Below are 13,281 nucleotides of genomic sequence, written 5' to 3' on the forward strand. Positions count from 1 at the left end.
TTTGATATAAATACTTTTCATTATAATAAAAATAATTATATTTAAAGACCTAAAATCCAAGAACCTTTGGTCCTGACGCCAGACCTAATAGAAATCGATCATGGCACTTGATCTAAGAAAATTGAGTCCTGACGCAGGACCCATTAGCCTTGGGTGCCGACGCCGAGCTCAAAAAAATTAGGTCCGGATGCAAGACCCATAGAGAATTAGATCCAGACGTAGGACCCATAGCCTTGGTTCCTAACGACAGATCTAAAAGAATTAGATCCAGACACAGGACCCTTAAAAATTGGATACTTACGCATGACACATAGTCTTGAGTCAAGCTGGTCTGCAAAACCTAAGAGATTTGGGTCTGCGCTTCTGCCACACCCGAGCAACTCAGGTGAGGTGCCCTTTCCAGCCACAAGTTTCTTGGGTCTGGAAAGGGATGCCTGATCCAAATTCATAATAATAATAATAATAATTTATTTTACCCTTGAAATCAATTCTATTTTTTTATAGTAATAATATTTATTTCAAATTTAATAATATTAATGAATATAATAATATTTATAATATTAATAATAATATTATACTCGCATAACCCAAGTTCTTATATTTTTAATCCCTTCAAATCAAATTTATGGTTTTTCTTCAATAGCAATAATATTTTTTCAAATTTATTAATGATGATGATGATGATTTTTAATTTTACCTTTAAAATGAAATCTATTTTTTTTTCAATATTAATAATATTTTTTTTTCAAATTTAATAAGTATTATATTAATAATTTCAACTATAATAATATTTATAATACAAATAATAGTTTTTTTAATATTAATAATATTAATTATAACAAAAATAATAATATTTTTTATATCAATACTTTTAATTATAAGACAAATAATAATAATAATAATAATAATTAAAAACCTAAGACCTAAGAACTTTGGGTCCTGACACTGGACCTAAGAGAATTGGGTCTTGACGTAGGATCCAAAACACGGTTTTGTAAACCCTAGGGCTTCGGGTCTGCACTCCCCAAGCAGCGGGTCTTCAAACTCGTTTGCTTGGGTCTGCAGCTAGGCGCGCGTGTTTGGCTCTAGAGCTCAAGGCTTGGAAGCCCCAGCGTCAGGTGTTTGTTGCTTGGGGTTGTGGCTAGGTGCGCGAGTCTGGTCCTAACGCCAGGGCTTGAAAGCCCAACACCAGGTGTTTGCTGTCTAGGACCTGCAGCCCCACCTAAATTCAAACTGACCATTTTCTCCCCAACTAAAAAGACAACCCATCCCTTGTAGTTTTTGTAACTTTTTGTGGCAAGGGCAATTCTGCCATTACTCCAATCCACAATGCTTTTAACAAAGTGCAAACCCAAACAATGAAATCACTAATAGTTTATAGTAATATACAGTAATTCACTGATCCTCCGAATAGTGCAATTTACAGTGAAAGCACTCATAATATACAGTGATTCGAAATAGTGCAATTTACAATGAAATCATTCACAGTCCACAGTAATTCACTCTACAGTAAAACACTGATCCCTTTTAGTTATATTTAATAATAATGCATGCTAAACATAGATATTTTCAAGAAAAATCGAGAAATCATACAAGTTTAAATCTATAAGTATGTTAAATAATAATTCATGTCAAACATGTTTTCAATACAAATATTATAATAAAACACTAGCATGCATATCAAGTATATATTCAAACTCATAATTATTATTAATTTAAATTAAGTTCTAACATGCTTACTAAAATAAAAATATATATGCTTAACTTAAAATAAATGAGGGCACTTACTTGTTGAGACATTTTAAAGTTATGAGATTTTTATTGATATCAATGATTAATCATTTGCCTTTTAAAGTTTTATTATTCCTCACTTGTGCAACTAGAATATTTATAATATATCTAACAAGATTTCAAAAATATCACCTTGATTTAGATACACTTATAAATAAGATCTTTGAACTAAAGAATATAAAACTCAAATATATCTCAAATTTAGGAGGAAAACCAAAACTTAAAATGAGATGAAAATACTAAAGTATGAGGTTAAGAAGTAAAAATCTAAAAAATCCAAGTCGAAACCCCCTTCTAATTTCAAAAGCTAAAAGGTTGAAGAATTAATAAGAGTTAATTCTAACATTCTTACCATTATTAACATTTAATTAATTGGCCACTATAATCAAGAGTTCAATCTGGAAAAACCAAGGGTTTTTTAAACATGCAACCTGAATCGTGAAATCATAATAACAAGTTATGAAGTTTAATTCTCAATCAACTTCTTACCTAACCCGAGTTTGAAATTAAATGGTATAAGAGTTGTCTTGACATAATTCAATTGACTTATCGGTACAAAGACAACCTAAAAGGGAAGTAAAAAGGCATGGTTTGTTACTTAACCTGCCAAATTTATAATCCAGGTGAAAGACTCTAGTGGGTTTAAGAGCTTTATTTTTTAAAAACTATTTTTACTTAATTACATGATAAAAAAATATTTGTAAAATCAAGCACAAATCAAATATCATAATATTTGTTTGAAATACAATAATTTTATAAAAAAATAGATCAAAATAATTATGGAAATAAGTAAATATTGAAAGATAAAATTAAAAAAAATAATGAAAAAAAAGAAAAAAGGATGCAAATATAACAATAATAATAATAAATGTTATCCTTGTTCATATAAACAGTAAATTATGTGAGGTGACACTGATATTTGCAATTATAACATCAATCGAATAGAAATGATACTAGAGTTTCAGTGGAGCCAAGCACCCCTTAAAACAAGGGAGTTCATGGAGTAATGTCATCTATAATTTTTTTAGCATTATTCAAATTGGCTCCAATTAATCATGGCATACCATATTTAACTATAACCCTGAGAAAGCAAGAAACTATATTCTCTTGATTAGAAAGTATTTTTGGTTGATCGTAAAATATTTTTTGTTGATTATTTTTTTTAATGGCACATAAATACAAGAAAGTTTGAAAAGTGATTTCTCAGAAACTACTTTTCAAGAAACAAACATGGCCTAATTCCATCAAATTTTGCAATAATCTAGTATATAGAATCTCATTTATCAAAAAAGGAAAAGAAAGAAAAATAAAGAATCCAGATCGTGGAGCCTCTCTTATACTTACCCGCCAATCAAATGCTTAAATTTAGTTGCAAATCGTAATTAGATACAGGAATTAATCACTGTAATGACGCGAGGCTCATTAGAACATAAGCCCTTGATCAATAATTAAGTTAAAGGGAGTTATGTTTCGGTCGCTGCCCACGTCATTTCCTTTGACCTGAACGAGGTGGAAAATCTAAGACTTTATGGTTATGTTAGATGCGATCGGGTGTACTTTACCCAATACGGTTGGACCAAACCCAGTTGCTGACCACCTAGTCAAATGAAACATAGCATCAAGGGGATCACCTAGCTAGCTTCAAGTGGTGTCTTATCAGTTGATGGATAACTGCTTTGTGTGATACACAAGAAAACAATATTGGAATTTCTTGTTTTTTTTTTGACGAATTTGTTTCTGGTTATCTCTACTCAGGGCTAGCTTGCCCCTCGAATACTCCTGCGTCTACCTAATTGTCTAAAACGACCTGACAGCAAATGAGTATATTAATATTGCCTTTGCCTTATAAGGTGACATAGGTCAGGCATTGCTTTGTGCACCAACACAAAAAGAAGAAGAAAGATATTCCTCTCTGTCTTTGTTTGCATAGAGAGGGAGGGAGACTAGGAAGAATTAGTGGATATGGACATGGCACCATGGATTCGGGTTCTAGTTCTGGTGGCTTGTCTGTTTCCGGCATCTGTGGAGTCCATGGTCCGGCACTACAAGTTCAATGTAAGTTGTAATGATACCAAGTACTATATTCCAGGCCTAGCTAGCAACGTGTTTCCATGATTAGTTTCCCCTTAATCTAGTTAATCAAATCAATATTGCACTATGCTCATCGATCATTCTGTCATTAAGAACCCAGGTCCTATGTGCACGATCCTTTTTCTTCCGAGCAAACTATAATGCGAGCCTCTTGGTTATAAACGGCTAATACAATACTTTACGTCACGTGACCTTGAAATGACAGTGTTTTGTCTAGCAATTCCCATGCATATGCATGCCTTTGTTTTGAAGGTCGCATGTAGACACGTGATGAGAAGTTCCATACGAGGATATATACATGAAAACGCAATGTCCCTGGTTCTTTCTGCAAATCTTATTTCAGTCTTCTGAAACTCTGGTGAAGGTTGTCATAATTAATTAAGATAATTAAGTTTCCATCTGTTCTTTTTTGAGGGTTTCTAGCTGGCCAGGAAGCTCTTGCATGCATGAGCTTCACCTTCAAGCTATGATAGGCAAAGTTTAAATAATACGATTACTTGGTGAAGTGACTATTTTTATGGAGAAAATTTAAAATTTAAGATCAATTAGTGCATAATTATGGCAGAAGCTCAGCTGGTTTCTCAATATTACTATCCTTTTGGTTTGTACATCTTAATCATATATATTTTATTCTAGCGAGCACACTGCATTGCATTCTGCATGTAATGCAGTTTTTTTTCCTTTTTCTTGGCTATATATAATATTAACGCAGCTGGCATTTCCACTTCGAATTATCGTGTCTCATACTTTCTTTTCGTGCTTTCATTTCTTGATGTTTTGTATCAAATTAAAGATTTCAAGTCAAATGACTGATAAAACACTTCAAAGATTTTTCACTTATATATACCTTTGTCTAGTTTTTAAAAACACGACTTATGTAGCTCAAAATTTTATAATGGACCACCTCCGCGCACACGTATAATTTCAATGCATGCATACCTGTAAGTTGAGTGAGTTATCAAAAAGATCACGAAGTTGTTCTTTCTTAATGCATAAGTGATCAATATCCAAATACAAATTTAATTGGTAAAATATAATAAACCCACCAAATCTTGATTATCAAACAGAAAAGTGATATTATTGTTGAGGGCAAGCCACCTAAATTAAGTTTGGGGACTGTAGCCCAAAGTTCAACCTCAAGATTGTTACTGTGTCGATGTCTTCTGGTTATATCTCACGGCTGTTTAATTTTCATGAAGGTGGTAATGAAAAATAGCACAAAACTGTGTTCAACAAAGCCCATTGTCACTGTGAATGGACAGTTCCCAGGGCCTACTTTAGTTGCCAGAGAAGATGACACTGTGCTTGTGAAGGTGGTAAACCATGTCAAATACAATGTCAGCATCCATTGGTGAGTCTGCTGTGAATTACAGATTTTACTAAATTTTCACGCCGTCCGTTAATTTTTGGCTTGATTAAGATCATTATGCTATTTACAAATTCTGATCAGGCATGGCATTAGACAACTGCGGACCGGTTGGGCCGATGGCCCTGCATACATAACGCAGTGTCCTATTCAGCCAGGGCAGAGCTTTGTGTACAATTTCACCATTACTGGTCAAAGGGGCACTCTACTCTGGCATGCACATATCCTCTGGCTCAGGGCCACTGTCCATGGTGCTATTGTAATTTTGCCCAAGCGAGGTGTTCCATACCCATTTCCTACACCACGCAAGGAAAAAGTCATTATATTAGGTGAGTCTAGCTCAACTTAACGCCTTTAAAACTTGAGCTAGTTGAAGGCTGGCTTGGTAAAACTAAGTTTCATGTGTGCATTGAATGCCTACAAGAAATTATTGTGTTGCTTGTGCTTTACAATTAATCCATATATCAAGTAATTATTAGTTGACAATTATGTATTCGGGTAGAATAATCATTGGTCAACAATCAATCTAATTTTTCCAATTGTAGGTGAATGGTGGAAATCAGATGTTGAAGCTGTGATCAACGAGGCGACGAAATCCGGGATGGCACCTAATGTCTCGGATGCTCACACAATCAATGGCCATCCAGGGCCTGTCCCAGCCTGCTCTTCACACGGTAAAAATTAAAACAACTAGCACAACAAAACAAGCTGTTACATTCTGACAATAGCTAGTTTATTGCATTGGTTATCTTTCTCAATCATTCTATCGATTGCAGGAGGGTATAATTTATCAGTACATCCCGGAAAGACTTACATGCTTCGGATCATCAACGCTGCACTAAATGAAGAACTCTTCTTTAAGATTGCTGGCCATCAACTCACTGTTGTAGAGGTTGATGCCACATACGTAAAACCCTTCAAAATCGACACCGTTGTCATAGCCCCGGGCCAAACCACAAACGTTCTTGTGACGGCAAACCGTGGTTCTGGCCAGTACTTGGTTGCAGCCTCACCTTTCATGGACGCACCCATTGCGGTTGATAACGTGACAGCCACAGCCACCTTACATTATTCTGGCACCCTTGCTAGTACCATCACTACCCTCACCGTACCTCCTGCCAAAAACGCCACTCCGGTAGCAACAAACTTTACGAATGCTCTACGTAGCTTGAATTCGATAAAATATCCTGCTAGAGTCCCATTAAAGATTGATCATTCTCTTTTCTTCACCGTTGGCCTTGGTGTTAATCCTTGTGCTACTTGTATCAATGGAAGCCGTGTTGTGGCAGATATCAATAACGTTACATTTGTGATGCCAACAATTGCTCTCCTTCAAGCTCACGTCTTCAACATTAGTGGTGTTTTCACAGATGATTTCCCTGCCAACCCGCCCACGGCATTCAACTATACAGGCGCACAACCAACGAACTTTCAGACAGTGAAGGGAACAAAACTTTATAGACTTGCTTATAACAACACAGTGCAGCTAGTTCTACAAGATACAGGAATGCTTACTCCTGAAAACCACCCTGTACATTTGCATGGCTTCAATTTCTTTGAAGTTGGAAGGGGAGTAGGTAATTTCGATCCAAATAAGGACCCAAAGAAATTCAATCTTGTTGACCCAGTGGAGAGGAACACAATTGGGGTCCCAGCTGGTGGATGGACCGCTATAAGATTCATAGCAGATAATCCAGGTAATCAAACATTTCTGCTATAAATAAATCAGTACTCCCTCTTTTTTTCCATTCTAAAACATTCCCCCCCCCCCTTTTTGATGTAGGGGTTTGGTTCATGCATTGCCATTTGGAGGTACACACAACATGGGGACTTAAGATGGCATTTGTTGTAGACAATGGCAAAGGCCCAAATGAATCTGTTTTACCACCGCCTCCTGATCTGCCAAAGTGCTAGAGAAAACAAAGCAAGGATTCTCTTCTGTAAACTGTATAGACAGGAGAGGAAAATTGCGAGTCAGATTGAGCAGAGGAAACAAGGGAATGATCATAGGGAGAGACTGCTGAATGGTTTAGAACTAATAAGAAAGAGTTCTTTCGAGGCTGGCTAAAATCAATGAATTGTTGCTCGGGAATTTTAAATAAAATCACACTGAAACTTTCCTTCAATTTTATTTTTTTTTGGTTTCTTGGGGGCGTTGGTTTTTCACTGTAATTTGCTATTTGTATATTCAGCGATGTAATTATGGAATATGCTGTAATTAATTAAAACATCCCGAAGGATATTGAGAATTCTTTAAATGTTTTACATGAATTTCTCATGACTTGGCATGGCGGCTTGGCAACAACAATCCCTCGTCATATATTCCATGCTTGCCATTTAAGTTGTCTCGAGAGAATTTTCCTTCGGATGTCCGCAAATATAAATAGGAACACTCGAGTATTGGAAAGAATTTCGAAGGAACAAAGGTGGGCTACGAGAAACAATCTCTCGAAGATCCATTTTAGGCCCGAGGCCACTTGTGTGTATTTTCTCATTTCGTGAGCCACGAGACCATTGGAGAACATTACTCTTAACGATGTTGGATTATAGAAATAAGAGATTTATTAAACGTTAGCAAAGCTAGAAGTTGCTCCTAATTTTATATAGCAAGATCGGCAGTGGGCTCTTGATAGTTTAATGGGCTGCGCTTTTATTCTATTTTGGCCGGCCTTTCTATTTAATGGGCTGTGCCTGTACTCTTTCTTTCCAGTCATTAACAGCACTGCTCTGAAATTAAACCCTAAGTGGGCTGCCATCAAATGATATGATTATATCATTAAATGATATGATAATAAAAGATTATTATATCATCATATATATATATATATATATATATATATTGTCATGAATATATCGATATATTATTTTAACGTCAGTAATCATCCTTGATATAAAACACAAAAACATATATTCAACTCAAACAAAACCTTTAAAACAAAAAAAAAAACTAAGAATATTTTGAAAAAAGCTTCTGCAAGCACATTGCCAGAGAGTTGTTGACTTGCGGTTGGCTGCCGCGAAAACTAGCCACGAGTTGGAGCACGCGCCTGGAAGGAGGGGCAGCCTCGAATCTCAATCACGTTGGCTCAAACTTTTTGACTTTTATGAAAGAGCACATAAAGCGAATCTTTCCTTTAATGGAAAAAAATCGATTGGGGTGCCGAACCTTTTCAATTATTGAGACATTGCTATAAATTTTTTAAGCATCAGCAGTCACCATCGATTCCAACCATCCCACTTGGCCTACCCCCTACCCCTACCCCTACCCTTGTGTCAAGGGTCACTACCCCAAGTCCAAAGGGAACTACAAGTGGATGCTTCTATACATAATGAGACATATTCTCTATGAAGTAAATAAAGCATATTGTATATAAGGGATAAAAGATAGCCCTTGAGTAATCGTTTTTAAAAACCGGAAAAAAAAAACTTCAGGACGCAGGAGTGTTTTTTAATAAAAAAAATAACACAATGCCAAAACTATCATAGTTGCATGTTTATTTTTAAAATATCATAATTTCAAGATGCTCATGGGACACTTGCGCAATCCCAAGATGGGCGGGTGAGAGAGAGAGGAGTTCTGCCAAAGGAAAGAGGGATTTCACGGCAGAGAGAAAGATCAAGAGAGGGAAGGTGAGGTTGGGGGCCGCGCGGGGAGGAGGAGAGAAATAAAGGGAAAATGAAAAAAATCTACTCATTTTATTTTAATTGGATTTGAAGGCGTATTTGAGCATTTAAGGGTTTGTTTAAGATTGTGATGATGGTGATTATTTAAAATATTTTTTGTTTAGAAATATATGAAAATAAAGTTTTTTTTAAAAAAAAACTATTTTCAACATCAGCATTTCAAAATTGTTTTTTAAAAATTGTTTTTAACATCAGCACATAAAAATTTTTATTTTAAATATGGAATACGTTTTTCTAGTCGGATACCATTATAATTCTATACTTGAGATGATTTTTCGAGATTGACGGTATTTGTTTTTTTCTCGTATTACTTTGATTCCAATTTCTTAAGTTTTTTTTATTTTTCTCTGTTAGTAAGAGAAGAGGAGTGCAAGAAAGGGAGAGAGAGAATAAAGAAGACAGTACTGTCGTGTGGAACAGTACACGAAAGAATATTAGATGAAGCTAACTTGTTTTTTCTAGTGTCTTTTGGCTGAAGGGGCACTTCCTGTCCATTTCGTGAATTTCTTATATTAAGAATTTAATGAGGAATTCATGAACCAAGCACTGCTTTCATTGTTGTTGGATTTATTTTAAAAAAAAACAATTGTATATAATTAAACAGCCAGCAATAACCGTTTAATTAACTTTATTTATTTATTTATTTATTTGTGGCCCATAATGCACTACCCAAAAACAACTAGAATATGTGACAAACGCAACAAATTTCAAGACAGATTTCTTTCGAATAGAATAACCTCATGCGGCAACTATGTTTTATTGTCGTGCGTGTCGCTAAAATCATTCTAAATTAAATGAATTAATTTAACCGGGTTAATAACTTGTTTAGTTTAATTAAAACCCTAATCCAGATCAAGTCAGCCCATCAAACTTTGACCAAGTTTAATGCAGAGAGAGACAGAAACATATTAACTGGTTCACATCATTCACTTAATTTCCACTATGGCTTTCCAGTTTGATGTTCGTATTAAAAAGAGTTTTAATATTAATTCAATAACACAGCGGAATGTTGTCCGTAAATCATCACATCCTCTTTACAAAAAAAAAAAAAATTATTTCGTCCCAAAATTTTAAATACAAAACAATCTCACTCAGTACTATAGAGTTAATCCTATGATTATGATTTAAAAAAGAGATTGCATGGTCGATAAACAAATGTATATCATGCAAAATTCACAACAATTAATTATATACGCATTTTGTTTTGCTGTGATAATTGTAATTAATACATGAATTTTTATCCTATTTTTTATTTGATGGTAAAAGTATTTTTTAATTACCACACAAATTACTCAAGATTAATTTTTTCTTCTCCCAGCAATCTTAGGTATCCCATATCAATATGGTGTATTAAAAAATTATTTGAATTAATTTTAAAATTCAAACTATAAATATAAGAAAGAGTGATCAATAACTTTTTTTGGGTCCAATAAGCTATAACTTGTTAGAGGTTGAGAGGAGGTGTTTCAGAAGTTTTTTAAAAAATAATTTTTTTGTATATATTTTTAAATTATTTTAATGTATTGGTGTTAAAAATAATTTTTAAAAATATTATTTTAAATAAAAAATATTTTAAAAACCAACAATACATAAATTAAAAAGTCTGAATCCGGAAAAAAGAAGGAAAATAATGGCCGTGTGACCTTGGAATACCTTGAGCAGCGATTAATGGAGGGCATGTTGTCCCATTTAAGGGGAGGTGCGAGATTCGAGGTACCCGATAAAAAGATGATGGAAGGGCTAGAAAGTAGAAAGCATGTTCCCTGTGCATAAAGCATCTTTTCAACTTGGGCCTCCCTTTATTTCTTATAAAGCCCATCATCACATGCACCTAAAGAGTAAAAATTTTCTTGCCAATCCTGGGCTCTTGACTCCAGGACAGATAAATTCAATCATTTGTGGTCCTCTATGATCAGAAAATAATCATTTTGTGGTACTTTTGATTTTTGTTTTTTTGGTAATTGTCCTTTTTTATTTAATGAACTCATTAATTTCCACGCATGGCAAAAATAATGTTGAGATATTTTTCAATTATTTCGTGTGTGTCTGTATCCACGATGAAGTCACTGGAGAATTTAGTTATATGTATAGTTTTGAAATTCGATAGAGTCCGACGAGCTAACCTGAAATCCGATCAACCTGAAGCTGGAATCGGGTCATATTGTTGTAGTCTTGTAGAGGATAATAGTTATTGAATTGTCGGTCACTCGTGGAAAGATCAAACAGTGACAGAAGAAAGTAGGGACCAAATTAATAGCCCATGAGAAAATAAAAATAAAAATAAAAATAAAAAAAGAAATGATTGATTAATGAAGCCCCTCCTCTCTCTCTCTCTCTCTCTCTCTCTCTCTCTCTCTCTCTCTCTCTCTCTCTCTCTCTCTCTCTCTCTCTCTCTCTCTGTATTGGTCTGGGCCTTGATTCAGGTTCACTTCTAGCCGACTAAGCTCTGAACTCTGGGCTCCATGCATGTGGCAATGTGTGAAATACAGCCGCAAAGCTTGTAAATGGAAAGACACGAGTAAGAGACAAAAAAAAAAAAAAAAAAGTTTTCTATGTCTTATTTTTCCAGCTCAAAGAGAGAGTTATACTGAAGAGACCAGGTAATATTTCTATACTAGAGAGTTATTACTGTATATTGGTTAAAAGTATGTTTAATATATTTTTATGTAAAATAAGGTTTTGATTAGAGTTGTACTACTTAGTTATAATTAAAAGAATAGTTTTATTAATATCAAGTAAATTAAAATATCATTGGTTCTTCTTAATAGTTTTATTAATATCAAGTTTTGACATGATTCCTAATACTATTATAAATTTTTATTGTTTTTTTTCAATTAGTATGTACATGATATAAAAATAATAATACTAGTCATATCGTTTTTTTTTATTCTTAAATTTTTTAAATAGATTTTGAATGTGATTTTTACTGTATTTATTATTTTTTAACTTTCAAACTCATTCATAATATTGACATACTATTTTGATATTTTTTTATTAACTTACTTTAACAATCATAAAATTGTTTTTTAGCATAAACAATGATTATAGTTAAAAACCTTGTGTTCACTAAGATAAACAAAATATATATTAATAAGAAAAAATATCTTGATGAAAAAAAAACAAAATGATTGTATTTTTTATTTAATAAGAATATCAAATAATTCTATGATACTTGAATTTTTTTACGTTTAAAAGAATTTTAATTTCTCTTTATGATAGCGCGGGCGTTGAAACTAGTATTATCTAAAATTAAGTATTATGTTAGCTAATATAATTGAGATTTGAAAAAATAGGTTTGAGAAATCCTGTAAATTATATTTTCTCTGTGACTAAGATTTTATGAGAAAGTTTTGAGTAGAATAATGAAAAATAAAATATATGTTGATTAATTAAAAAACTTTTAAAACTATGGTTGAGCTTCAACCACATTGCACTAAACGGACCAGGCAGCTTGAAAATGGTGCTTCATGGGAAAAGAGAGAGTCAGATGGATACATATGAAAGGTTATGTTATGACAAGGACCGAGAAAGGCGGTTGTCTGGGAGCCTATAAGAGATGTTGTTTTTTCTTTATTTCTTGATAGTTTAGATCGGCAGAGAGAGAGAGAGAGAGAGAGAGACAAGAACAGTGGAGCAAGGGGACCGCTCGGCTGTATTGGCCGAGGCTCGCAAAGGATGCTCAAACTTAGAGCGGAAGAAGAAGATATTTAAGGGAAGATCGTATACTTAAATTACTCTGTTTCATGAATCTAAAACATTTCAATTTTCTTTTTTTTTGATAGGTTCTGCGCTTTATTTCATGAATATATGCCATTTTAAAAAGCATATGGATATCCCTTTAAATCCTGTATTTAGTAGAAATAAGTGTGATTAATTAGCCAAGTTTTGAATTTGTTCTTCATTAATCATAAGTTTGAATTCTTTTAGGATTATTAGAGATTTACATGGTCATTAACTTTAAAATCTGTAGAATTAATTAAAGTGCATGTAAACAAACCTATACACTTACATTAATAATAAAAAAATATGAAAATTATGAAAAATTCATTAAAGTCATAAAACAAAATATATTTTCTCTATTTTTTAAATCTCATGCTAGAGGAGTCCACATGTATAACATATCTAAGCCCACCATCATCGGAAAATTAAAATTATGAATGTTAATCTAGTATAAATCTAACTAGTTCGTTCAAAATTGAGTTTGCTTTTTTGGTATTATAATGTGAGGTGGTTTTTAAAAATGTTTTTATTTTATTTTAAAATATATATTTTTTTATTTTTAATATTAATACTTCAAGATCATTAAAAATATTAAAATAATATTAATTTGATAACTTGTTTTTGAATGA

General features: G+C 33.4%; 1 protein-coding gene across 1 annotated transcript; it reads left to right on the forward strand.

Annotated features, from left to right (window-relative positions):
• Nucleotides 1-3,639: 3,639 nt before the first annotated feature.
• Nucleotides 3,640-7,500, forward strand: LOC133679393 (laccase-4-like). The gene is made up of 6 exons (XM_062101974.1): nt 3,640-3,846; nt 5,082-5,233; nt 5,333-5,577; nt 5,794-5,922; nt 6,025-6,945; nt 7,032-7,500. The coding sequence occupies exons 1-6, from the start codon at nt 3,754-3,756 to the stop codon at nt 7,160-7,162; spliced, it is 1,671 nt and encodes a 556-aa protein (XP_061957958.1). The 5' UTR covers nt 3,640-3,753; the 3' UTR covers nt 7,163-7,500.
• Nucleotides 7,501-13,281: the final 5,781 nt, after the last annotated feature.

Source organism: Populus nigra, chromosome 19 (genome assembly GCF_951802175.1).
Source record: "Populus nigra chromosome 19, ddPopNigr1.1, whole genome shotgun sequence".
NCBI classification, from domain to species: Eukaryota; Viridiplantae; Streptophyta; class Magnoliopsida; order Malpighiales; family Salicaceae; genus Populus; species Populus nigra.

What these genes read in the sequence shown, in the direction of transcription:
- LOC133679393 (XM_062101974.1), top strand. Translation starts at nt 3,754, where the DNA reads ATGGACATGGCACCATGGATTCGGGTTCTAGTTCTGGTGGCTTGTCTG. An exon ending in TCCGGCACTACAAGTTCAAT is followed by an intron (nt 3,847 to 5,081) that starts GTAAGTTGTAAT and finishes ATTTTCATGAAG; the next exon opens with GTGGTAATGAAAAATAGCAC. An exon ending in TACAATGTCAGCATCCATTG is followed by an intron (nt 5,234 to 5,332) that starts GTGAGTCTGCTG and finishes AATTCTGATCAG; the next exon opens with GCATGGCATTAGACAACTGC.